Source organism: Entelurus aequoreus, linkage group LG26 (assembly GCF_033978785.1).
Source record: "Entelurus aequoreus isolate RoL-2023_Sb linkage group LG26, RoL_Eaeq_v1.1, whole genome shotgun sequence".
Classification (NCBI taxonomy): Eukaryota; Metazoa; Chordata; class Actinopteri; order Syngnathiformes; family Syngnathidae; genus Entelurus; species Entelurus aequoreus.
The window spans coordinates 34968843-34996027 of NC_084756.1; the positions used below are offsets into that span (position 1 = coordinate 34968843).

At 42.2% G+C, this 27185-nt stretch overlaps 1 protein-coding gene across 1 annotated transcript; it reads left to right on the forward strand.

The window, feature by feature from the left end:
- Positions 1 to 7668: 7668 nt before the first annotated feature.
- Positions 7669 to 26759, forward strand: zgc:153675 (uncharacterized protein LOC768179 homolog). Its single transcript, XM_062038306.1, has 3 exons — positions 7669 to 7984; positions 19386 to 19473; positions 25883 to 26759. Exons 1-3 carry the CDS (start codon positions 7976 to 7978, stop codon positions 26167 to 26169), a joined length of 384 nt encoding a protein of 127 aa, XP_061894290.1. The 5' UTR covers positions 7669 to 7975; the 3' UTR covers positions 26170 to 26759.
- Positions 26760 to 27185: the final 426 nt, after the last annotated feature.

Genomic DNA, 27185 nt, shown 5'->3' on the forward strand with positions numbered 1-27185 from the left:
GACAAACAGCGACCGCCTGTGTGTAAATGTGTATTTTTGAATATTGTGTTTTTAATAATATCTGTTATTATTGTAATGATAATAAAATAAAGAAGATAGACTCAAGCAAATATGTGATAATAAAATAAAGAAGATAGACTCAAGCAAATATGTGATAATGGTATGGATTAGGCTTAAGTTAAATTAATGCAGAGGACACATTTCACCACATCTAGTGTGTGTGTGACAATCATTGGTACTTTAATCTTAATCTTAATCTTAAAGTTAAAATACCAATGATTGTCACACCCACTAAGTGTGGTTAAATCTGTCCTCTGCATTTGACCCATCCCCTTGTTCACCCCCTGGGAGGTGAGGGGAGTAGTGAGCAGCAGCAGTGCTGCGCCCGGGAATTATTTCTGGTGATTTAACCCCCAATTCCAACCCCTGATGCGGAGTTAATGGCTCCCATTTTTAATAGTCTTTGGTATGACTCGGCCGGGGTTTGATCTCACAACCTACCGATCTCAGGGCAGGCACTCTAACCACTAGGCCACTGCGTAGGTACCACTAGGCCACTGTGTTACATGGCCTTTCCTTTTACATATATATATACAGTAAATGTGTATATATATGTGTGTGTATATTCATATATATATATATACATATATATGTTTGTGTTTATATATTTATGTTATATATATGTGTGTGTATATTCATATATATATATATATATATATATATATATATATATATATATACACACACTGTATATATATATATATATATATATATATATATATATATATATATATATATATATATATATATATATATATATATATATATATATATATATATATATATATATATATATACACACTGTATATATATATATATGTTTGTGTGTGTATATATTTATATATATACCGGTATATATATATATATGTATATATATGTATACATGTGTGTGTGTACATTCATTTATATATATATACATACATGTTTGTGTGTGTGTGTATATATATATATATATATATATATATATATATATATATTTCTGTGTATATATATTTTTTGTGTGTGTATATATACATATATATATATATATATATATATATATATATATATATATATATATATATATATATATATATATATATATATATATATATATATATATATATATATATATATATATATATATATATATATTGACAGCAAAAAAACATGCACCTGGGGATAGGTTGATTGGCAACACTAAATGGTCCCTAGTGTGTGAATGTGAGTGTGAATGTTGTCTGTCTATCTGTGTTGGCCCTGTGATGGCGTGGCGACTTGTCCAGGATGTACCCGCCTTCTGCCCGAATGCAGCTGAGATAGGCTCCAGCACCCCCCGCGACCCCAAAAGGGACAAGCGGTAGAAAATTGATGGGAGGATGGATATATATATATATATATATATATATATATATATATATATATATATATATATATATATATATATATATATATATATATATATATACGTGTGTGTGTGTGTGTGTGTGTGTGTGTGTGTGTGTGTGTGTGTGTGTGATGTGTAATTATATATCCATTCATCCATCCATTTTCTACCGCTTTTGTGTATATATTTATATATATATATATATATATATATATATATATATATATATATATATATATATATATATATATATGTATATACATGTGTGTGTGTATATTCATGTACGTATATGTTTGTGTGTGTATATATTTATATATATGTATATACAGTATATATATACATATGTATGAATATACACACATATATATATATAAATATATACACACAAAAACACATACATATATATATGTATGTGTATATATATATATATGTATGTGTATATATATATATATATATATATATATATATATATATATATATATATATATATATATATATATATATATATATATATATATATATATATATATATATATATATATATATATATATCCATCCATCCATCCTTCCATTTTCATGTATATATACATATATATATATATATATACGTATGTATTCAGTTGGGCCTACAGGAAGAAAAAATAACAACCGCTGTTTATAACTGCTGGTGATGTGGGATCCGGAGCTGGATCCGGGGATGAACTTGCACCGCCCCTTAGCAGTTTCCTGCCTTCAAAATAAAGGTTTCATAACAAAGGTGAGATAACATGTACTTGTAGCTCCCATTTAAGAGTGACGTGTTTCACCTAGTTCGTTCACGCCATTGATTTTCCCCACACATGCAAACTCTGGAGATAAATTGAGATTATATAAGTGATGTGCTGTCTACATTTATGGCTACCTGTGATTAGAAATCAGTCATCTGATGTCACTGCAGCACACAAGAGGATGTGGTCTGGACCTTGAACCTTGTCTTGGTACATCACCGTCACTACACGACAGACAGGTGCACAGATAATGTCTGTTTTCAGTCTTTTGATATAGGTTATTTTCTTCCTCTCTCATCTGTCATTTAACACCTTATTTTTTTGCACTTAATTGGCATTAAAAAAAAAAGTATATGATGGTGTCCAAAAAAGTAAAAATACCACCAAGGACCAAATACAGAAAAAAGAAAGAAAGATTTTGTTCAATAAAGATGCTAAAACCAATCCAATGTAGAAATAAAACATTGACATCTTAGCTTTGTGTTGTGAGTTTGAAAAGAAAGAGCTATCAGTATAATGTCTAATTAGACTTAAACTTAGACACACTTTATTGATCCACAAGGGAAATTGTTCCACACAGTAGCTCAGTTACAAAGGATGGAAAGGGTAAGGATGGAAAGGATAATGCAGGTATAAAGATTGATTGATTAAATGATTAAATAATAATTCATTTTTCTGAAAACGCCGATTAAAAACAAAGCTACAGGCCATAAATGTCCGTCGATTTATACTGTTGTTGGACAAACAACAGTTTGATTCTAGCAAGTGAAATGACAATTGACCGAGACTAAAACGCCAATCCACATGTGCCCACTAGTCGCTAGGCAGAGTTCACAGGGCTGTATCCCAACTGCCCCGTCGTCCCGAGAAAAAAAGCTCACTGGACTTGTTGAAAGACAAATGAAGTTTGGTTTGTACTTCCCTTTAGTCGTCTTGCCAACCCACCTGACTCAATCGTAAAACTATCCAGAATTTTATGTCGGATCTTAGTGTGTACAGGAGCTACAGTACAGATGGATCTCTACCACAAAGAAGAAAAGGTAATGTTTTCTGATGAGTCAGCTCTGTTCGCTTCCTTTTATATAACATATCATGTGCGTATATATATATACATATATATACATGTATGTATATATATATATGTATATACATGTATAGGTACTTCAATATGTACATATATAATACATATATACATATATTATATATGTATGTATATATGTATATATATTAGGGGATGCCAATAAAATTGATTTTCAGATTAATTGCAATTCTTATTTCTTAATCGATTCCAAAAATTCAAAAATCAATAAAAAAAATAAATTAATTAAAAAAAAAATAAATAAATAAATAAATAAAAAAATAAATAAATTTTTTTTTAAAAATTTAAAAAAAAAATTAAAAAAAAAAAAAATATATATATATATATATATATATATATATATATATATATATATATATATATATATATATATATATATATATATATATATATATATATTTATTTTTTTTTAAAAAAAATTTAAAATTTATTTATTTTATTTATTTATTTTTATTATTATTATTATTTATTTATTTTGTTTTAATTTTTACTTTTTTTTACTTTTTTTTTTTTTTTTTTCAATTTGTCCTGTCCAGCAACTCAGGCAAATCATATTCTTGACGTAGATGATAATATCTGCTGTACACATTTACTTTAGAAAAGAGAAGTGTTGGATACTCTTCTTGGTGACTTATTTGTATTTGACTTTATTAAATATTTAGGGAGACATTTTATTAAGCAAAACCAGTTTTCTTTTAAGTAATATGGAAATTGATCAGATATGTTTACCTATTTAATGGAGGAAGGTAGTTAATCATAGAACTGGCACCCAATGTTATTAAAAAAGTATAGATTGTGACTCGAGAACCGATTCTGAATCGAATCGTTACCCCCAGGAATCGAATCAAACCGTGTGGGACCCAAAAGGTTCACAGCCCTAATATATATATATATATATATATATATATATATATATATATATATATATATATATATATATATATATATATATATATATATATATATATATATATTTGAGTGTTTGGAGATAAGAGCGGTCTCTCGGCTAATTAATATGCTTTAAGTTGCAAGCAAACTTTGAGTTACAAACATCCCCGCCTTTAGTTGGCGTAGCAAATGACAAAGTGAACCCCGTAAAATCGGACCAAAACATCTGGTCTTACTCGCTAGCATTAGCTAAGAGCTAGAGGTTGAAATACCTTTGTTTTCCAACCGTTGGAAGGAAGAAAAAGGGTGTGAAGGACCATGCTGAAAAGAAAAAGTGGGCGATAATCTATGAATAAAAAATTAAAAAAATGAAGCAGAATGAGTCTAACTCCAGCCAAGAATGTAAAAATGATTTCTAAATAACGGACATTTATCCATGAAAATATGTGTGTTTGACGGTGAAACAGCTGTAAGTAAAAACCATTAGTTAACTCTTTAAGGTAATTTTTTACATTACTTCAAAAAACTACTGTAGTTGTTAGTAGTACATTCTATTGTGTATTTTTCATACAACTTTACTTATGTAGACGTTTGTTTTTCTTCTCTTTTTTAAAGTTGCTGGCAAGGCACCAATTAAATGGATTTCAATGTATTTCAATGGGAGACGTTGACTTGAGATACAAGTGTTTTGAGAAAAGAGCTTTGTTACAGAACCAATTGAGATCATAAGTTGAGGTATTACTTAGGGCTGCACCTATCGATTAGTTTACTAATCGAATAATCTATCGATTGGTTTGATTAAAAGAGTAATTAAACACATCTCATTTTATAGCCCCAATGCATATTTTATGGAAGATAGTTGAAAAACCAGCTTTTTCTGCTTGCTTTAACCTTCATTTATTTTTTTCCTCAAATGCACATCATCAACATTGAAATTGCACTTTTAACATGGGTGCATTACTAAAAAAAGACAAAAACAAAAAAAGACCAAAACTCTTCTGTTCACAGTAGAGAGCACATACACACCACCGCTCTCACGTGCGCTCTATTGCAGCGGCCGTGCGGAAACTATGTTCGCATATTTCAAGTTCAGGGAACTCCATGTGGTTTGGATTTAATCAATTTTTATTAGTTACACCCATTGGGTTAAAAGAATTTGGCCGGGGACCAGGCTTTGTGTGTGTGTGTGTGTGTGATGTATGTATATATATATATATATATATATATATATATATATATATATATATATATATATATATAGTACAGGCCCAAAAAAAAAATATATACATATATATACTGTATATATATGTATATAGTACAGGCCAAAAAAGTTTGAACACACCTTCTCACTCAATGCGTTTTCTTTATTTTCACGACTATTTACGTTGTAGATTGTCACTGAAGGCATCAAAACTATGACACCTGGGAAGTGAAAACCCTTTCGGGTGACTACCCCTTGAAGCTTATCGAGAGAATGCCAAGAGTGTGCAAAGCAGTAATCAGAGCAGAGGGTGGCTATTTTGAAGAAACGAGAATATAAAACATGTTTTCCGTTATTTCACCTTTTTTTTGTTCAGTACATAACTCCACATGTGTTCATTCATAGTGACGTGATGTGACAATCTACAATGTAAATAGTCATGAAAATAAAGATAACGCATTGAATGAGGTGTGTTCAAACTTTTGTATATATATATATATATGTGTGTGTGTGTAGCCGAATCGAGTCTGCATTGTATATTGCGGGCGTTGCTCGGAAGACAAAGGGGACTCAGTGGTTTTCTTTAGTCGAAACAAGTGGCGTATTTATTTATGTATGAAATAAACAGGAAGTAATGCAGCAGCATTAACACACCTGGCTCTGCAGCACACCAGTCTCCATGTGCATTTTGGAAAATGCCTTACAGTTGTATGTTTTTTGGCGTTGTTGTATTTGCTAGATAAGGTGTTTTTAAATGTTTTCTTTTGCATACATAATTTTGCTCATTTTTTGCTCATTTTCCTCCCCAGGAGGAAGAATAATGGCTTTTAATCAACAAAATATCACTGGGAGACATTTTCTCAGTCCTATCTGTACACATTACAAACCCCGTTTCCATATGAGTTGGGAAATTGTGTTAGATGTAAATATAAACGGAATACAATGATTTGCAAATCCTTTTCAACCCATATTCAGTTGAATGCACTACAAAGACAAGATATTTGATGTTCAAACTCATAAACTTTTTTTTTTTTTTTTGCAAATAATAATCAACTTAGAATTTCATGGCTGCAACACGTGCCAAAGTAGTTGGGAAAGGGCATGTTCACCACTGTGTTACATGGCCTTTCCTTTTAACAACACTCAATAAACGATTGGGAACTGAGGAAACTAATTGTTGAAGCTTTGAAAGTGGAATTCTTTCCCATTCTTGTTTTATGTAGAGCTTCAGTCGTTCAACAGTCCGGGGTCTCCGCTGTCGTATTTTACGCTTCGTAATGCGCCACACATTTTCGATGGGGGACAGGTCTGGACTGCAGGCGGGCCAGGAAAGTACCCGCACACTTTTTTTTACGAAGCCACGCTGTTGTAACACGTGCTGAATGTGGCTTGGCATTGTCTTGCTGAAATAAGCAGGGGCGTCCATGAAAAAGACGGCGCTTAGATGGCAGCATATGTTGTTCCAAAACCTGTATGTACCTTTCAGCATTAATGGTGCCTTCACAGATGTGTAAGTTACCCATGCCCTGGGCACTAATGCACCCCCATACCATCACACATGCGGGCTTTTACACTTTGCGTCGATAACAGTCTGGATGGTTCGCTTCCCCTTTGGTCCGGATGACACGATGTCGAATATTTCCAAAAACAATTTGAAATGTGGACTCGTCAGATTACAGAACAAAAGCGGACAGCACGGTGTGAGAGGGGTTAGTGTGTCTACCCTTGCAATACGAAGGTCCTGGATTCGATCCTGCGCTCGGGATCTTTCTCTGTGGAGTTTGCATGTCTTCCCCGTGACTACTCCGGCTTCTTCCCACCTCCAAAAGACATGCACCTGGGGATAGGTTGATTGGCAACACTAAATGGGTCCTAGTGTGTGAATGTGAGTGTGAATGTTGTCTGTCTATCTGTATTGGCCCTTTTGTGATGAGGTGGCGACTTGTCCAGGGTGTACCCCGCCTTCCGCCCGTGTGCAGATGAGATAGGCCCCGAAAGGGACGAGCGGTAGAAAATGGATGGATGGATGGCCATTCAAACGCTATATCGTTTTGTAGGACGGGGGGGTGTGAGGGGGTGTTATTATTTTACTTTTTTTATTTTTTGGTAATTTTTTGGTATTTTTGTAAAAAAAAATTGGGGGGGCGGGGGGGCAAAATAAGTGTCTGTTTTCTCAGTACCCATATTATGATTGATTTGCCTATCAAATGAATAAATAAATATTATTATATAATAAAGCTATACCGTTTTATTTTGAAGGATCTGGGCGGAAGTGCGGTGTGTGCTTGTGTACATGTGCACACGAGTGTGTGTGTGCGTGTGTGTGTAAGACGCCACGTCGGCAGAAGCGAGCAGGCTGAACGACGACGACGAAGAAGAAGAAGAAGAAGAGTCTTGTTGCGTGGCGCAGCCCGCTAAGCCAACACAAGTTGCGGCAGAAGAAGACGAGAACATTCCACCTTCGACGAGCTCCTGAGGCCCAGCAGGCGAGCGAAGAAAGCCGTCAACGGTGCGAGGCTTCCCGCTTGGCGCTCGTCATTAATTCGGAGAAGCTCCAGAGTCGAAGTTTCAGGTGTGTCTGAAGCTGAGCCATCATGGTCAAGGTAGGAACTCACATCAACTATGTTGTCAGTAAAAGTGTCTTTAATGGCATTCTTCTTGCTCAACTTTATGTAAGACTTTGCACTCAACCACTTATCACACACGTGTACTTTTGGTGGGGCACATTCACAAATGTGTGTTGAAGAAAACACATTTTCAGTTAATAATATCCACCTAGTGAGTACTTGTATACATTTTCCTTTATGCACATTCTTTTTTTTAAAAGTTTATTTGCACATCTAACACTAATCATCATCTACGTATGCCACAGGTGTCAAACTCAAGGCCCGGGGGCCAAATCTGGCCCGCCGCGTCACATGTCGTGGCCCGCCGCGTCACATGTCGTGGCCCGCCGCGTCACATGTCGTGGCCCGCCGCGTCACATGTCGTGGCCCGCCGCGTCACATGTCGTGGCCCGCCGCGTCACATGTCGTGGCCCGCCGCGTCACTTGTCGTGGCCCGCCGCGTCACTTGTCGTGGCCCGCCGCGTCACTTGTCGTGGCCCGACACCATGGTCCGCCGCATCATTTGTTGTGGCCCGACACCATGGTCCGCCGCATCATTTGTTGTGGCCCGACACCATGGTCCGCCGCATCATTTGTTGTGGCCCAACACCATGGTCCACCACGTCATTTCTCGTGGCCCGCCGCATCATTTCTCGTGGCCCGCCGCATCATTTCTCGTGTCCCGCCACCATGGCTCGCCGCATTATTTGTTGTGGCCCGCCATGTCATTTGTTGTGGCCCGACACCATGGTCCGCCGCATCATTTATTGTGGCCCGCCGCGTCATTTGTCATGGCCCGCCACCATGTCCCGCCGCGTCATTTGTCGTGGCCCGCCGCGTCATTTGTCGTGGCCCGCCATGTCAATTGTTGTGGCCCGACACCATGGTCCGCCACATCATTTGTCGTGGCCCGCCGCATCATTTCTCGTGGCCCGCCCGCCATATAATTTCTCGTGGCCCGCCACTTAATTTCTCGTGGCCCGCCACCATGTCCCGCCGCATCATTTGTCGTGGCCCGCCACATCATTTGTCGTGGCCCGCCGCGTCATTTGTCGTGGCCCGCCGCGTCACTTGTCGTGGCCCGCCGCGTCATTTCTTGTGGCCCGCCGCATAATTTCTCGTGGCCCGCCACGTCATTTGTCGTGGCCCGCCGCATCATTTGTCGTGGCCCGCCGCATCATTTGTCGTGGCCCGCCGCATCATTTGTCGTGGCCCGCCGCGTCATTTCTCGTGGCCCGCCACCATGGCGCGCCATATCATTTGTCGTGGCCCGCCGCGTCATTTCTCGTGGCCCGCCACGTCATTTCCCGCCGCGTCATTTGTCGTGGCCCGCCATGTCAATTGTTGTGGCCCGACACCATGGTCCGCCACGTCATTTGTCGTGGCCCGCCGCATCATTTGTCGTGGCCCGCCGCATCATTTGTCGTGGCCCGCCGCATCATTTGTCGTGGCCCGCCGCATCATTTGTCGTGGCCCGCCGCGTCATTTGTCGTGGCCCGCCACGTCATTTGTCGTGGTCCGCCACGTCATTTGTCGTGGCCCGCCACCATGGCCCGCCGTATCATTTGTCGTGGCCCGCCGCGTCATTTGTCGTGACCCGCCGCGTCATTTCTTGTGGCCCGCCGCGTCATTTCTCGTGGCCCGCCGCGTAATTTCTCGTGGCCCGCCGCATCATTTCTCGTGGCCCGCCACCATGTCCCGCCGCGTCATTTGTCGTGGCCCGCCGCATCATTTGTCGTGGCCCGCCACGTCATTTCCCATGGACCGCCACCATGGCCCGCCGTATCATTTGTCGTGGCCCGCCGCATAATTTGTTGTGGCCCGCTGCGTCATTTGTCGTGGCCCGCCGCATCATTTCTTGTGGCCCGCCGCATCATTTCTTGTGGCCCGCCACGTCATTTCTCGTGGCCCGCCACCATGTCCCGCCGCGTCATTTGTCGTGGCCCGCCGCGTCATTTCTTGTGGCCCGCCGCATCATTTCTCGTGGCCCGCCGCATCATTTCTCGTGGCCCGCCACCATGGCCCGCCGCGTCATTTGTCGTGGCCCGCCATCTCATTTGTTGTGGCCCGCCGCGTAATTTCTCGTGGCCCGCCACCATGTCCCGCCGCGTCATTTGTCATGGCCCGCCGCGTCATTTCTCGTGGCCCGCCGCGTCATTTCTCGTGGCCCGCCACCATGGCCCGCCGCATCATTTGTCGTGGCCCGCCGCGTCATTTGTCGTGGCCCGCCGCGTCATTTCTCGTGGCCCGCCGCATCATTTGTCGTGGCCCGCCACCATAGCCCGCCATATCATTTCTCGTGGCCCGCCGCATCATTTGTCGTGGCCCGCCGCATCATTTGTCGTGGCCCGCCGCATCATTTGTCGTGGCCCGCCGCATCATTTGTTGTGGCCCGCCGCGTCATTTCTCGTGGCCCGCCACCATGGCGCGCCATATTATTTGTCGTGGCCCGCCGCGTCATTTCTCGTGGCCCGCCACGTCATTTCCCGCCGCGTCATTTGTCGTGGCCCGCCATGTCAATTGTTGTGGCCCGACACCATGGTCCGCCACGTCATTTGTCGTGGCCCGCCGCGTCATTTGTCGTGGCCCGCCGCGTCATTTGTCGTGGCCCGCCGCGTCATTTGTCGTGGCCCGCCGCGTCATTTGTCGTGGCCCGCCACGTCATTTGTTGTGGCCCGCCACGTCATTTGTCGTGGCCCGCCACCATGGCCCGCCGTATCATTTGTCGTGGCCCACTCACATCAACTATGTTGTCAGTAAAAGTGTCTTTAATGGTATTCTTCTTGCTCAACTTTATGTAAGACTTTGCACTCAACCACTTATCACACACGTGTACTTTTGGTGGGGCACATTCACAAATGTGTGTTGAAGAAAACACATTTTCAGTTAATAATATCCACCTAGTGAGTACTTGTATACATTTTCCTTTATGCACATTCTTTTTTTTAAAAGTTTATTTGCACATCTAACACTAATCATCATCTACGTATGCCACAGGTGTCAAACTCAAGGCCCGGGGGCCAAATCTGGCCCGCCGCGTCACATGTCGTGGCCCGCCGCGTCACATGTCGTGGCCCGCCGCGTCACATGTCGTGGCCCGCCGCGTCACATGTCGTGGCCCGCCGCGTCACATGTCGTGGCCCGCCGCGTCACATGTCGTGGCCCGCCGCGTCACATGTCGTGGCCCGCCGCGTCACATGTCGTGGCCCGCCGCGTCACATGTCGTGGCCCGCCGCGTCACATGTCGTGGCCCGCCGCGTCACATGTCGTGGCCCGCCGCGTCACATGTCGTGGCCCGCCGCGTCACATGTCGTGGCCCGCCGCGTCACTTGTCGTGGCCCGCCGCGTCACTTGTCGTGGCCCGACACCATGGTCCGCCGCATCATTTGTTGTGGCCCGACACCATGGTCCGCTGCATCATTTGTTGTGGCCCGACACCATGGTCCGCCGCATCATTTGTTGTGGCCCAACACCATGGTCCACCACGTCATTTCTCGTGGCCCGCCGCATCATTTCTCGTGTCCCGCCACCATGGCTCGCCGCATTATTTGTTGTGGCCCGCCATGTCATTTGTTGTGGCCCGACACCATGGTCCGCCGCATCATTTATTGTGGCCCGCCGCGTCATTTGTCATGGCCCGCCACCATGTCCCGCCGCGTCATTTGTCGTGGCCCGCCGCGTCATTTGTCGTGGCCCGCCATGTCAATTGTTGTGGCCCGACACCATGGTCCGCCACATCATTTGTCGTGGCCCGCCGCGTCATTTCTCGTGGCCCGCCCGCCATATAATTTCTCGTGGCCCGCCCGCCATATAATTTCTCGTGGCCCGCCACCATGTCCCGCCGCATCATTTGTCGTGGCCCGCCACATCATTTGTCGTGGCCCGCCGCGTCATTTGTCGTGGCCCGCCGCGTCACTTGTCGTGGCCCGCCGCGTCATTTCTTGTGGCCCGCCGCATAATTTCTCGTGGCCCGCCACGTCATTTGTCGTGGCCCGCCGCATCATTTGTCGTGGCCCGCCGCATCATTTGTCGTGGCCCGCCGCATCATTTGTCGTGGCCCGCCGCGTCATTTCTCGTGGCCCGCCACCATGGCGCGCCATATCATTTGTCGTGGCCCGCCACGTCATTTCTCGTGGCCCGCCACGTCATTTCCCGCCGCGTCATTTGTCGTGGCCCGCCATGTCAATTGTTGTGGCCCGACACCATGGTCCGCCACGTCATTTGTCGTGGCCCGCCGCATCATTTGTCGTGGCCCGCCGCATCATTTGTCGTGGCCCGCCGCATCATTTGTCGTGGCCCGCCGCATCATTTGTCGTGGCCCGCCGCGTCATTTGTCGTGGCCCGCCACGTCATTTGTCGTGGTCCGCCACGTCATTTGTCGTGGTCCGCCACGTCATTTGTCGTGGCCCGCCACCATGGCCCGCCGTATCATTTGTCGTGGCCCGCCGCGTCATTTGTCGTGACCCGCCGCGTCATTTCTTGTGGCCCGCCGCGTCATTTCTCGTGGCCCGCCGCGTAATTTCTCGTGGCCCGCCGCATCATTTCTCGTGGCCCGCCACCATGTCCCGCCGCGTCATTTGTCGTGGCCCGCCGCATCATTTGTCGTGGCCCGCCACGTCATTTCCCATGGACCGCCACCATGGCCCGCCGTATCATTTGTCGTGGCCCGCCGCATAATTTGTTGTGGCCCGCTGCGTCATTTGTCGTGGCCCGCCGCATCATTTCTTGTGGCCCGCCGCATCATTTCTTGTGGCCCGCCACGTCATTTCTCGTGGCCCGCCACCATGTCCCGCCGCGTCATTTGTCGTGGCCCGCCGCGTCATTTCTTGTGGCCCGCCGCATCATTTCTCGTGGCCCGCCGCATCATTTCTCGTGGCCCGCCACCATGGCCCGCCGCGTCATTTGTCGTGGCCCGCCATCTCATTTGTTGTGGCCCGCCGCGTAATTTCTCGTGGCCCGCCACCATGTCCCGCCGCGTCATTTGTCATGGCCCGCCGCGTCATTTCTCGTGGCCCGCCGCGTCATTTCTCGTGGCCCGCCACCATGGCCCGCCGCATCATTTGTCGTGGCCCGCCGCGTCATTTGTCGTGGCCCGCCGCGTCATTTCTCGTGGCCCGCCGCATCATTTGTCGTGGCCCGCCACCATAGCCCGCCATATCATTTCTCGTGGCCCGCCGCATCATTTGTTGTGGCCCGCCGCATCATTTGTCGTGGCCCGCCGCATCATTTGTCGTGGCCCGCCGCATCATTTCTCGTGGCCCGCCACCATGGCGCGCCATATTATTTGTCGTGGCCCGCCGCGTCATTTCTCGTGGCCCGCCACGTCATTTCCCGCCGCGTCATTTGTCGTGGCCCGCCATGTCAATTGTTGTGGCCCGACACCATGGTCCGCCACGTCATTTGTCGTGGCCCGCCGCGTCATTTGTCGTGGCCCGCCGCGTCATTGGTCGTGGCCCGCCGCGTCATTTGTTGTGGCCCGCCACGTCATTTGTTGTGGCCCGCCACGTCATTTGTCGTGGCCCGCCACCATGGCCCGCCGTATCATTTGTCGTGGCCCGCCGCGTCATTTGTCGTGGCCCGCTGCGTCATTTCTCGTGGCCCGCCGCGTAATTTCTCGTGGCCCGCCGCATCATTTCTCGTGGCCCGCCACCATGTCCCGCCGCGTCATTTGTCGTGGCCCGCCGCATCATTTGTCGTGGCCCGCCACGTCATTTCCCATGGACCGCCACCATGGCCCGCCGTATCATTTGTCGTGGCCCGCCGCATAATTTGTTGTGGCCCGCTGCGTCATTTGTCGTGGCCCGCCGCATCATTTCTTGTGGCCCACCGCATCATTTCTTGTGGCCCGCCACGTCATTTCTCGTGGCCCGCCACCATGTCCCGCCGCGTCATTTGTCGTGGCCCGCCGCGTCATTTCTTGTGGCCCGCCGCATCATTTCTCGTGGCCCGCCGCATCATTTCTCGTGGCCCGCCACCATGGCCCGCCGCATCATTTCTCGTGGCCCGCCATCTCATTTGTTGTGGCCCGCCGCGTCATTTGTCGTGGCCCGCCGCGTCATTTCTCGTGGCCCGCCGCGTCATTTCTCGTGGCCCGCCACCATGTCCCGCCGCGTCATTTGTCATGGCCCGCCGCGTCATTTCTCGTGGCCCGCCGCGTCATTTCTCGTGGCCCGCCACCATGGCCCGCCGTATCATTTCTCGTGGCCCGCCGCGTCATTTGTCGTGGCCCGCCGCGTCATTTGTCGTGGCCCGCCACCATAGCCCGCCATATCATTTGTCTTGGCCGGCCGCGTCATTTCTCGTGGCCCGCCACCATGGCCCGCCATATCATTTGTCGTGGCCCGCCGCGTCATTTCTCGTGGCCCGCCACGTAATTTCTCGTGGCCCGCCATATCATTTCTTGTGGCCCGCCGCGTCATTTGTCAATCCTTTAAATATTGGCAAGTGGCACATTTGCAGTGTGGAAATAAGGTGTCAATAAAGTACTTTTTGCCATAACATGTACTGCTGTTTTTACGTTGTACTATTACTAATAAAAAACGGTACCACAGTTTTTTCACAGTAAAAAACTGGCTGCTCAGTTGCCAGAATACTTTTTTTTTTTCCATTTACCGTTATATGTTGTAAAAAAATATATATAAATTTAAAAAAAACAGAATATTTTGACAGTAAAATTCTGGTAACTGAGTTGCCGGTTTTTACTGTATGTAAAAAATTTTACATGCAGAAAGCAGTGTGAAATACACATAAATGATGCGTCCAATCTACGGGCCGCCAGCATCTTTGGTCTGTCCCCGCAAGACGTCCCGAGTTTAATATGAAGTCAGTCCTGCGGTATATGTGTCCATCTTAATTTGAATAACCATACAGTTAGATAGCTGCAAACGTTAGTAATGTTGGTCAATGACCATGAGTCTTATTTAAGTACATATATTTATATATGTACATATTTGTTATATTTATACAGTGAGGTCCACATGTATTTGCACACCCTGAAATTTTGCAAGTTTTCCCACTTAGAAATTAGGGAGAGGTCTGAAATGTTCACCATAGATGTATTTCCACTGTTGGAGACATCATCTAAAAAGAAAAATCTGGAAATCACATTGTATGATTTTTTTTAATGATTTATTTGAATGTTACTGGGGTTCATAAGTATTTGCACACATGAGAACATCAGTGTTAATATTTAGTGCAGAATGCAGTTACAGAGGTCAAAAGTTTCCTACAGTTCTTCAGCAGGTTTGCACACACGGCAACAGGGATTTTGGCCCACTCCTCCACACAAATCTTCTCTAGATCAGTCAGGTTTCGGGGCTGTTGCCGAGCAACACAAAGTTTCAGCTCCCTCCAAAGATTTTCTATTGGATTTAGATCTGGAGACTGGCTAGGCCACTCCAGAACCTTGATATGCTTGGTATGGAGCCACTCCTTGGTTAATCTGGCTGTCATTGTCATGTTGGAAGACCCAGCCACCACCCATCTTCAATGCTCTGACTGAGGGAAGGAGGTTTTTGGCCAAAATCTCTCAATACATGGTCCCATTCATCCTCTCCTTAATACAGTGCAGTCGTCCTGTCCCCTTTGCTGAAAAGCACCCCCAAAGCATGATACTTCCACCCCCATTCTTCACTGTAGGCATGGTGTTCTTGGGATGATACTCCTCCTCCTTTTTCCTCCAAACCCCACGAGTGGAGTTTATACCAAAAAGTTTTTTATTTTGGTCCCATCTGACCACATGACTTTGTCCCATGACTCCTCTGGATGATCCAGATGGCCATTGGCAAACTTCAGACGGGCCTGGACATGGGCTGACTTAAGCTGAGGATCCTTCCGTGCCATTCATGATTTTAAAGCACTATGCTGTAGTGTTCTACTGATAGTAGCCTTGGAAACAGTGGTCTCAGCTCTCTTCAGGTCATTCACCAGCTCCTGCCGTGTAGTTGTGGGCTGATTCCTCACTTTTCTTGTCATGAGTGATACAAAATAAAGATCTTACATGGAGCCCCAGTCCGAGGTAGATTAGCAGTCATGTTTAGCCTCTTCCATGTTCCAACAATTGCTGCAACAGTTGATCTATTCTCACCAAGCTGCTTCCCAATTGTCCCATAGCCTTTACCAGCTTTGTGGAGCTCTACAGTTTTGTCTCTGGCCTCTTTTGACAGCTCTTTGGTCTTGCCCATGGTAGCAGTTGGACCTTGACTGACTGTGGGCTGCACAGGTGACTTTAATGAGCTCAAAGGGGTGGTGGGTGGGTGATTAGTTGTGGGGTCAAGGTGGACTTTTTTTAAGGTAGACTGACAGCTCTTTGAGAGTCATAATTCTTGCTGGTTCTCATGTGTGCAAATACTTATGAACCCCAGTAACATACAAATAAATCATAAAAAAATATCATACAATGTGATTTCTGGATTTTTCTTTTTAGATGTCTCCAACAGTGGAAATACATCTATGATGAACATTTCAGACCTCTCCCTAATTTCTAAGTGGGAAAACTTGCAAAATTGCAGGGTGGGCAACTACTTGTGGATAGGGCTGCAACAACTAATCGATTAAATCGATTAAAATCGATTATAAAAATAGTTGCCGATTAATTTAGTCATCGATTCGTTGGATCTATGTTATGCGCATGCGTAGAGGCTTTTTTTTAATTTATTTTTTTAAATTATTTATTTATAAACTGCAACATTTACAAACAGCTGAGAAACATTAATCAAAATAAGTATGGTGCCATTATGCTGTTTTTAAAAAAATAAAATACTGGAAAGGATAGAAATGTAGTTTGCCTCGTTTATCCGATCATTAATCGAAGTAATAATCGACAGATTAATCGAAGTAATAATCGACAGATTAATCGATTATCAAATTAATCGTTAGTTGCAGCCCTACTTGTGGACCTCAGTGTGTGTGTGTGTATATGTATATATGTATATATATATATATATATATATATATATATATATATATATATATATATATATATATATATATACACAGGGTGTACCCCGCCTTCCACCCAAGTGCAGCTGGGATAGGCTCCAGCACCCCCTGCTACCCTGAAATGGACAAGCGATAGAAAATGGATGGATATTTAATATATATTTATTCATATGTATTTATTTATTTGTATTTACATATTTTTTTATATTTATATTCATTTATTTATGTACTTATATATTTCATATATTATGTTATATTTATTTATATATTTATGTTTATACATACATTTATTTATATATATTTATGTATATATATATTTATCCATATATATAATTATTTATATATACAATTAAATTATATGCATGATTATACATATATATATACATATATATATGTATATGTGTATATATATATGTATATATATGTATGTGTATGTATATATATATATATATATATATATATATATATATATAATTTTTTTTTTTTTTATTGTTTGTTGATATATTTTATTTTAAAAATATATTTTTAGTCCAGTGTGGCCCCTAAGTCAAAATGTTTGGACACCCCTGATAAAAATGATGGACATCTACTATTACTACTATCATTTTCACCTTTTTATTGAAGACGCTTTCTGGCAAAGTCGGGAGGCAACACAGACACCACCTCCCTACTTCACTATGAGCTGGAACCTGAATTCAGTTGGGTTTCTCACCTTCTTTATCAAAGTTTTGGCACTTGCAACATTTTTTGATACCGTGGTGGCTTTTTTTTTTTTTTTGCAGCCTTACTAAATTGAAGTTAAACGGAGTCAAGAACTGAATTCTGTGGAATGACAAGCAGGCAAACTGACCAGATTGTGTCAGCAATGTTTGGCCCTACGATGACTGAGATGGTCTCAAAATTGAGACAAACTTTTGAAAACATTTTAAATAAAAAAAAATACAAAAAGTGTATCGCATAAAAACCGAGGTAAATTAGGAAAATATCTCAGTGGCCCCTGCATCCTTACATTTTTCAGCATGCGGCTTCTGACGGAAATGTTTGGACACTTTGGATGCCAATCAAGCAAATTATTTATAAGCTAAAAAAAACACACACTTTGCCACGTCACGCTTCGAATATTGTGGCTTTATTTACATCACAGTTTTTTTTCCAAGGCATATTGTGCACATTTTTTGGCCTAAATTAGGAATTTTCCATCATAAAAATGGCTAAATGGCCTAAAAATAGCGATACTACAGCAGTATTGGCCACGCGATTAGACCGAACCAATCAGAGTGCGCTGTTCAGTATCGTGGCCACTGATTGGCTCACGTCCAGAGGGCTCTCAGACTGGTGATTTAAAGTCGTAAACAGTTTTTTAATTCGCTCTCTGAAAAAATGTTCCTACTTTGTGGAAATTAATTCATGTGGAACAAATTAACAGCGATAAACGAGGGATTACTGTACTGTAACAGATGATATCTTAAACCGCTGGTTCTCCAACTTTTTGTTTTACCAACTACCACTTCAGAAAAAACCTGGCTGTCCAAGTACCATTAGAATACAGTAGTAGCGTAGTAGGCCTACGTATTCATTAAAAACAAGGTTTTATTTAACAAGTATATTTAAGGCCAAGCGGTCAAAAATGAATGAATGAATGGATGGATGGATATACATTTACACACAGTTTGAATATGTAAGTGATTGTTTGGTGTACCACTAGATAGAGCCTGCGTACCACTAGTAGGACTGTTTACAGAGCCTGCGTACCACTAGTAGGACTGTTTACAGAGCCTGCGTACCACTAGTAGGACTGTTTACAGAGCCTGCGTACCACTAGTAGGACTGTTTACAGAGCCTGCGTACCACTAGTACGACTGTTTACAGAGCCTGCGTACCACTAGTAGGACTGTTTACAGAGCCTGCGTACCACTAGTAGGACTGTTTACAGAGCCTGCGTACCACTAGTAGGACTGTTTACAGAGCCTGCGTACCACTAGTAGGACTGTTTACAGAGCCTGCGTACCACTAGTAGGACTGTTTACAGAGCCTGCGTACCACTAGTAGGACTGTTTACAGAGCCTGCGTACCACTAGTAGGACTGTTTACAGAGCCTGCGTACCACTAGTAGGACTGTTTACAGAGCCTGCGTACCACTAGTAGGACTGTTTACAGAGCCTGCGTACCACTAGTAGGACTGTTTACAGAGCCTGCGTACCACTAGTAGGACTGTTTACAGAGCCTGCGTACCACTAGTAGGACTGTTTACAGAGCCTGCGTACCACTAGCAGGACTGTTTACAGAGCCTGCGTACCACTAGTAGGACTGTTTACAGAGCCTGCGTACCACTAGTAGGACTGTTTACAGAGCCTGCGTACCACTAGTAGGACTGTTTACAACCTATCTTGTAAAGTATTGTCCTGATGTTTATTTTCCTGGCAGTAACATACAATGTCTCTCTCTCTCTCTCCTCCAGAATGTGAACAGTGCCAACGTGGAGCCCCAGCCTGGGACCAGCCTGGCCTCGGACCAAGTGGAACCCGCCTCCAGTCAGCCCACAGAGGGTAAGACGTCACACCTCTCCTGGGTGACAACATGCTGCAATCTGTCATCACCTCTTGCCTCCTGCCTGTGGAGACTTTTATTTGTGGACCTCTCAAACGTCTGATAAGAAGACAAATATCTCTCTATCTCTCTCTTTATATTTCTCTTTTTGTCTTTCTAGCTGTCTCTCGCTTTCTCTCTCTGTGTCTCTCTCTCTTTCTTTAAGTCTCTATCTCTTTGTCTATTACTCTTTATTTTTTTTCTGTCTCTCTCTCTGTCTCTCTCTCTTTGTCTCTCTCTCTCTTTATCTCTCTCTCTCTGTCCATCTATTGCTCTTTCTTTCTTTCTTTGTCCTTTTCTATATCTGTCTCTCTTTGTCTATCTCTCTGTCTATTGCTCTTTATTTCTCTCATTGTCTCTCTTTCTTGCTGTCTCTCTTATCTCTCTATCTCTTTGTCTATTACTCTTTATTTTTCTCTGTGTCTCTCTCTTTGTCTCTCTATCTGCCTCTATCTCTGTCTATTGTTCTTTATTTCTCTCATTGTCTCTCTTTCTCACTCTCTCTCTCTCTCGCTCTCTCGCTCTTTGTTCTTCTCTGTGTGTATCTGTGTTGGCCCTGCGATGATGATGTGTGTGTGTGTGTGTGTGTGTGTGTGCTCGTGTGTGCTCGTGTGTGCTCGTGTGTGCTCGTGTGTGTGTATATCTTTCTCTATCTGTGTTGGCCCTTCGATGAGGTGGCGACTTCTCTCTTTCTCTGGCTGGCTGTCATCTTAATAACTTAATATCTAATAAATTAATATCTTAACTATTCATCCATCCATTTTCTACCGCTTGTCCCTTAATAAATGAATATCTTAGTGTCTAATAATTATCTTAATAACAAATGTATATCTTAACTAGTAAATTAATATCTTAGTATATAATGAATACATTAATACTTAATATTTTAATATCGAATATCTTAATATAGATCTTAATATCCAATAACTTAATATCTTATCTATCTATCTAATATCTTAATATCTAATATCTTAATATCTATCTATTATCTTCATATCTAATAACTTAATATTTATCTATCTAATATCTTTATATCCAATAACTTAATATCTTATCCAATAACTTAATATCTATCTAATATCTTAATATCTAATAACTTAATATTTTAACATCTAATGTCTTGACATCTTTATAATATCTTAATATCAACTTCATATCTTATCTATTTATATCTTAATATCTAATTTAATATATATCCAATATCTTCTTATCTAATAACTTAATATATTTTATCTTAATATCTACCTAAGATCTTAATTTATGATAACCTAATATGTATATTTGTCTCTCTCTCTCTCTCTCTCTCTCTCTCTCTCTCTCTCTCTCTCTCTCTCTCTCTCTCTCTCTCTCTCTCTCGATATATATGTACTGTATATATAAGAATCAAGACCATACTGTAGATGAGAGTTACATTACAAAGTGGGTCACACATGGCAAGCTTTGTCTCCTCGGGGGCTCCATGTGCTGGAACTGGCGGGGAGTTACCCCATTTGGCTCCGATGCAAGTGGACTGTGACCAGCGAGAGTCTAAATAACATCCTGTGTAGCAAACAAAGATGGCGACTGTGAAATGCACATGCTTGTCATCCAGGTGAATGATGTCCGTGCATCACTCACATACTACTCATGTCAACCCTGACATGGAGGACTTCCTTGGCGGAGGTCATTCCCACAGTGGGCTGGTGTCCTTCAGCCAACGTTCCACAGACTCTTCACACGCCACTGCTCAGTCCCCAGAAATATTTTCAATAGCACAAGGAAGAGAGACTTTGAAAAAAATTTAAAAGTGGGAACGTGTAAGACGACTGTAGTGAAGACAAATACCGATAAACCCGCAATAATGGCTTCTTGAAGCAAAATGAGTGCACTACTTGGATGCAACCAGCAGGGGCGCTGTTGACTCCTTTTTGGCTGCTTAAACCTGTCAGTTAGAAGAGTACTATTCTTTGTTAGGAACATTTTTCACTCTTCTAAATAAACTGATTTGTTACATTGGACAAACGTTTTAAATATTTTAGGTAAAACAAAGAGCACTTAAAAGGATAAGACATCTGTGTAGTTGGTGTATTTATTAAATAGCTTTGATTTCCTTCAGACAAGCCTGTGTTAATGTTATGTTTTAATTATAGTAGTCTCCTGTTGTATTGTTTGTTTACAATCTTATAAGTATGTATGCTAGGGTTAATTAACTGGTGGCCCGGGGCCAAATTTAACGCAGGAATGACATCAAACCAGTCTGCGAATTCAGTTAGAAAATAAACAATAGGAAGACACTCACATGTTTGCAGCATATTCCTAAAAACACAAAAAAGCTGTCTTTTTGTTTCACCAAGTACCACCATAATGACCAACATTAAAATAAAGTAGCATAGTAGGCCTAAGTATTCATAAAGACAAGACAGAGGTTTTATTTAACAAGTACCGTATTTCCTTGAATAGCCGCAGGGGCGCTAATTAATTTAAAACCTCTTCTCACTCCTGCGGTTACCAAAAGCATGCGGAATGAGCAAGCATGCTCTAATTATTTTAAAACCTCTTCTCACTCCGGCGCATACCTTATCATGAAAAACACATTTAATGAAAAAAACGTTATTATGATCTTACCTTTACTTGTAGATGGGTCCATGTGCAGCTGCTTCTGATCAAAGGCAGTCTTTCTCATCTTTCTTCAATTTTAAAAGTCTCTGGAGATATTCCTTTAATTATTACCTCCTGCTTCGATTGAAAGTCCAGTTTAGAAAACGGTTTTATTTTAGATATGTAATCCTCCATGTTAAAAGTGCAAGCAAACAATTGCTGCATGCTTGCTGCTTGTTGTCTTCTTCTGCAGTACCTGTCTCCTGCAGTACTGGTAGTCGCAAGAAGGATCACTAGCGCCCTCTACCACCTGGAGGCGGGAGTCATTTAATGACTCATATTTGACCCGGCGGAAGTGCCAAGCATGCGCTAATTATTTTGCGAAACGAGTTTGACCCGGCTGTAATTCTAGGCAGGCGAATACTATATTCCCGGCGCCAATTCAAGGAAATACGGTATATTTCATATTTTTGGCCACTAATATTACACACAGTTTGAACAGTAACACTGTTTGAATACAAGAAAATAAAAAACTGTACTTAAATAGTGAATCAAATCAAATCTGTTTATTTTGGCATCGACTACGGCCTTCAGTAGTCGGATTGTAACGACTTCCATTGAAGGCTGATAAACCTTTGATAATGGTTGGAGTCCCGCCATTACAATATTTAATGGATTCTTTTGTTGCACCACTAGATAGAGTGCACACACACCACTAATAATCGCTGATATAGAGGATCTTTGACTAGCTTTTGGCAGTAGGTCCTTTTAAAGCAGCACCTGTTTTTTTCTGAATTTAGTAACACTGACAACTGGTTCTCATAAATATAGAATGTAAGAATAATATCAAAGGAAAAAGTCACCACTCCCAAATTTTGTTGAATAATCCTGATAGTTTGTAGTTTTTATGTTGCTACTGCTATATAAACTGCTCACCCCCAGAGATTTTTAGTTTGTATATTCGATTCTTTAATAAAAAATCAGTGTAAAAATACAGGAAAAACTACAAAAATCCACTTCACTACACACCGTAGGAGGATACAATAGCTCACCGCTAACAGCAAGCTAGCGCTATTGAATGTGATCAAAATGCCGTGGGTGGGTCTACACAGACAAATACAACCCTGGACACAGGAGAACTTTAATTATGACCAATGTATGATCCTGTAACTACTTGGTATTTGATCCATACCCAAATTTGTGGTATCACCAAAAACTAATGTAAAGTATCAAAACAACAGAAGAATGAGTGATTATTACATTTTAACAGAAGTGTAGATAGAACATGTTGAAACAGAAAGTAAGCATAAACTAACAGTAAATGAACAAGTAGATTAATAATACATTTTCTACCGCTTGTCCCTCGTAATTTTGACAAAATAGTAGGTAGATAAATGACACAATATGTTACTGCATATGTCAGAGGACTAATTAGGAGCCTTTGTTTGTTTACTTACTAAGGATAGCTCGGTTGGTAGTGGAGCTATACCAAACCTGGAACTTGAGGGTTCCAGGTTTGATCCCCGCTTCCGCCATCCTAGTCACTGCGGTTGTGTCCTTGGGCAAGACACTTTACCCACCTGCTCCCAGTGCCACCCACACTGCTTTAAATGTAACTTAGATATTGGGTTTCACTATGTAAAGCACTTTGAGTCACTAGAGAAAAAGCGCTATATAAATATAATTCACTTCACTTAAATATTATTCACTACTACTAAAAGACAAGTTGTCTTGTATGTTCACTATTTTATTTAATTCCACAATTCTTATTTGATTTCAATAAGAAACATCTGTTTAATGTATAATCAGATTTTATGTTAAGATAAGCCAATATGTGGTCCCCTTTATTTAGAAAATATCGAAATATATTTTGTAGGGGTGTAACGGTACGTGTATTTGTATTGAACCGTTTCGGTACGGGGGTGTCGGTTCGGTTCGGAGGTATACCGAACGAGTTTCCACACGGACATATTAAGTAGCGTAACGCACGTTGTGTAAACAATGCACACCGAGGCACAACACACGGCATGCTAGCAGCTAACGGGCTAGGATAGACTGACCATACGTCCTCTTTTCACCGGACATGTCCTCTTTTGCGGAGCTGTCAGGGCGGAGTTTCTTAAATGCCTCAAATGTCCGGCATTTTGAGTACGTTCAGGGTTAAGAAGGGGTTAAAAACAAAACAAATTGTGCGCGCAGCAGCATTGGTGAGGGAGGGGCAGAGACAGAGAGAGAGAGAGAGTTATGATAAACGTGCATGCGTCGCCAGGCTCTGCTTTTTATCCATAGATTTATCACATTTAATTTTTTATTATCTATAGCAGGGGTGTCAAAAGTGTGCCCCGGAGGCCATTTGCGGCCCACAGCTAATGTTTTAAAGGCCCACGGCACATTCTAAAAATACTATTAAAATAACCAAAAACATAACAAAAGTGAAATCAAAAAGCTTAAAGGTTAAATGTAATTTAGAAAAAGTTGCAATGTTGACTAATAAAACAAAGCTGTTTTTTTTTCTCTTTCAAACTGTCTTTGCTCAAAACGTAATATTGAATCAAAATCAATGTTATTCTGAATGATTGATTATTACTTCACATCAAATATATCACTAAGACAAATATTTTTGGTGGAAGATTTTGCAAATTTGGTAAATAAATAACCCAAAAATGTATATTTTGTTGTTTTCTTACTGTACCGAAAATTAACCGAACCGTGACCTCTAAACCGAGGTACGTACCGAACCGAAATTTTTGTGTACCGTTACACCCCAGTGTTTCCCACACATTCATTTATTTGTGGCGGCCCGCCACGAAAGAATTACGTCCGCCACAAATTAAAAAAATATATATTTAAGAAAAAAAAAAAAATAAATTATTATTTATTTATTTTTTGTCCTCTCCAGCTTCTCAGGCAAATCATATAGTTGATGTAGATGCCCATATCGGCTGTTCAGATTTACTTTACAAAAGAGAAGTGTAGGATACTTCTCTTGTTGCCTTATTTGTATTTGACTTTATTAAATGTATTTATATTAGAAACACAACATGGGTATATAACAAAGGGTGCAAAGTCTGCAGGCAGTAGGAAACAAGAACAACAACAAAAAAGTGTAGGGAGTAAAACTGATGGCAGTCTAAAGTTCAAGATTTTTGGAGCTCTTTGTTCAGTGGATCAGATGTTTGATGAAGCTCTGTGTCTATCTACCACCACTACTGTTTTCTGTTTATTTGTTACTGACTGTGGCAGGACACCTCTGCCTCTGTTTCACTTTATGTTGCTGGTAAATAATATGGTTGTAGTAGTAGGCTAAAGTTAAATTATTTAGTATGCACTAATTAAAGGGGCAGAGCTTTGAGACATTTTAGCTTTTATATTTTATAAGATATATTTTTTGTAAGAACCACAATTAATAAATATATTTTAGTGAATAACTTATTGTTCAAATCTGTATATAAATATGTACATAAAGTATTGTAATTATAGTGTAAAATGGATGGATGGATGGACGTTTAAAACAAAACTGTTATTATTAATTAGTAAGTATACATTTTTTGAGCCTTTTTAGAGAAAATCAAATCATTGTAGTAAATTATGCAAATTAGTCGATGATGTCATGGTGACCACGCCCATAGCCATGCCCCCACCGCCACGGGTATCTTGGCAGTTTATGGGAAACACTGCACCCCTAATATTTTGGTAGCGGTATCAGGACAACTCTGTAAGGAGATTTTGTCCTCAAAGGATAACAAATGATGTTTATGTTTGTGCTTCATGTATTATTTTGTTTGCCCGCAGACGCAGACAAGGACCACGCGGTGGCGCAGCCCGGCATGGTGTGGCGCGTGACCGGCGGCCTCTTCAACGTCACCAAAGGCGTGGTGGGCGCGGCAGTGGGCGGAGTGGCCTGGGTGGGCGGCAAAAGCCTGGAGATCACCAAGTCGGCCGTGACCACGGTGCCCGCCATGGGGGTGGGGCTGGTGAAGGGCGGCGTGGCGGCCGTGGCGGGCGGCGTCACCACGGTGGGCTCCACGGTGGCCAACAAGGTCCCGTTCACAGCCAAGAGGAAGGACAAGGCGGAATGAAGATGATGACTTTCACGAAGAGTCTTGAACGGCAAACCAAATCCAAACACACCAGAACCGTGGAGGCCTCCTCCGACAACCCTCTTGGACTTTAAGCACCTGACTCCGGGCAGGTTGCACAGACTGGAACCTGGTGGGCGTGTTGATGAATGCCGTCTGCACTGGCCGACATGTTCTCTTCGCGGTCCACACATTTGGTGAAATGACTTTTTTGCAAAGGTATTGAATGAAATGTTTTTGTTGTTCTTCAGTTTCAGCCTCCATTCCCAGTTTGTTCGTTTTATTCAAAGTCGAAATAACAAACATAACTGTACGCTGACGAGAAATTGACTTTTCCTGAGGGACATCTTTTGTTGTTTTGTTGTCTGCAGTTGAATGTCCGAATGCTGGTTAAGAGTCAAGATATGATCACTTGACTAAAAAAAAAAAAAGTGCCTGATCAGTCATTAATTCATAAACTCTGCTGTCAACATTTTATATGAAATCTCAAGACGTCAGGGTAAACTGGAGCTGTTGCTGATGGGACTTCAAGAGTGTCAATGTCTTTTTTTTAATGTTTTCAGTACATCAATAAAGTAGTTTCAGGTAAATACGTTATATTTACTGTGTAGTCTTGTGCATAAGGGAACAAATATTGATTGTCCAGACAAAACATGTGAAATGCCCGTGGAAATATTGTTGCATGTAATGATGGGAGTCCATGTGTCAATAGATGGAGCTAACTTAAGTGTTCTTAATAGCAACCGCACAATAATAGATTGTATTTGTATTGTAGGGAGCCCCTAAAGGGACATGGGGGAAAAAATTGTTTTTATTTTTTTTTTTTAAGACATGTAAAAACTTTCTGGTGCGCATGAGTTACATGTCTAAAAAAAAATTTTAAAAATTCAAATTTTTTTTTTTTTTTAGACATGTATCTCGTGCGCACAAGAAACTTTCTTGTACGCATGAGAAACTTTTTATAAAGTGATTAAAAAAAAAAATGTAAAAATTTTTTTTAGACATGTAAAAACTTT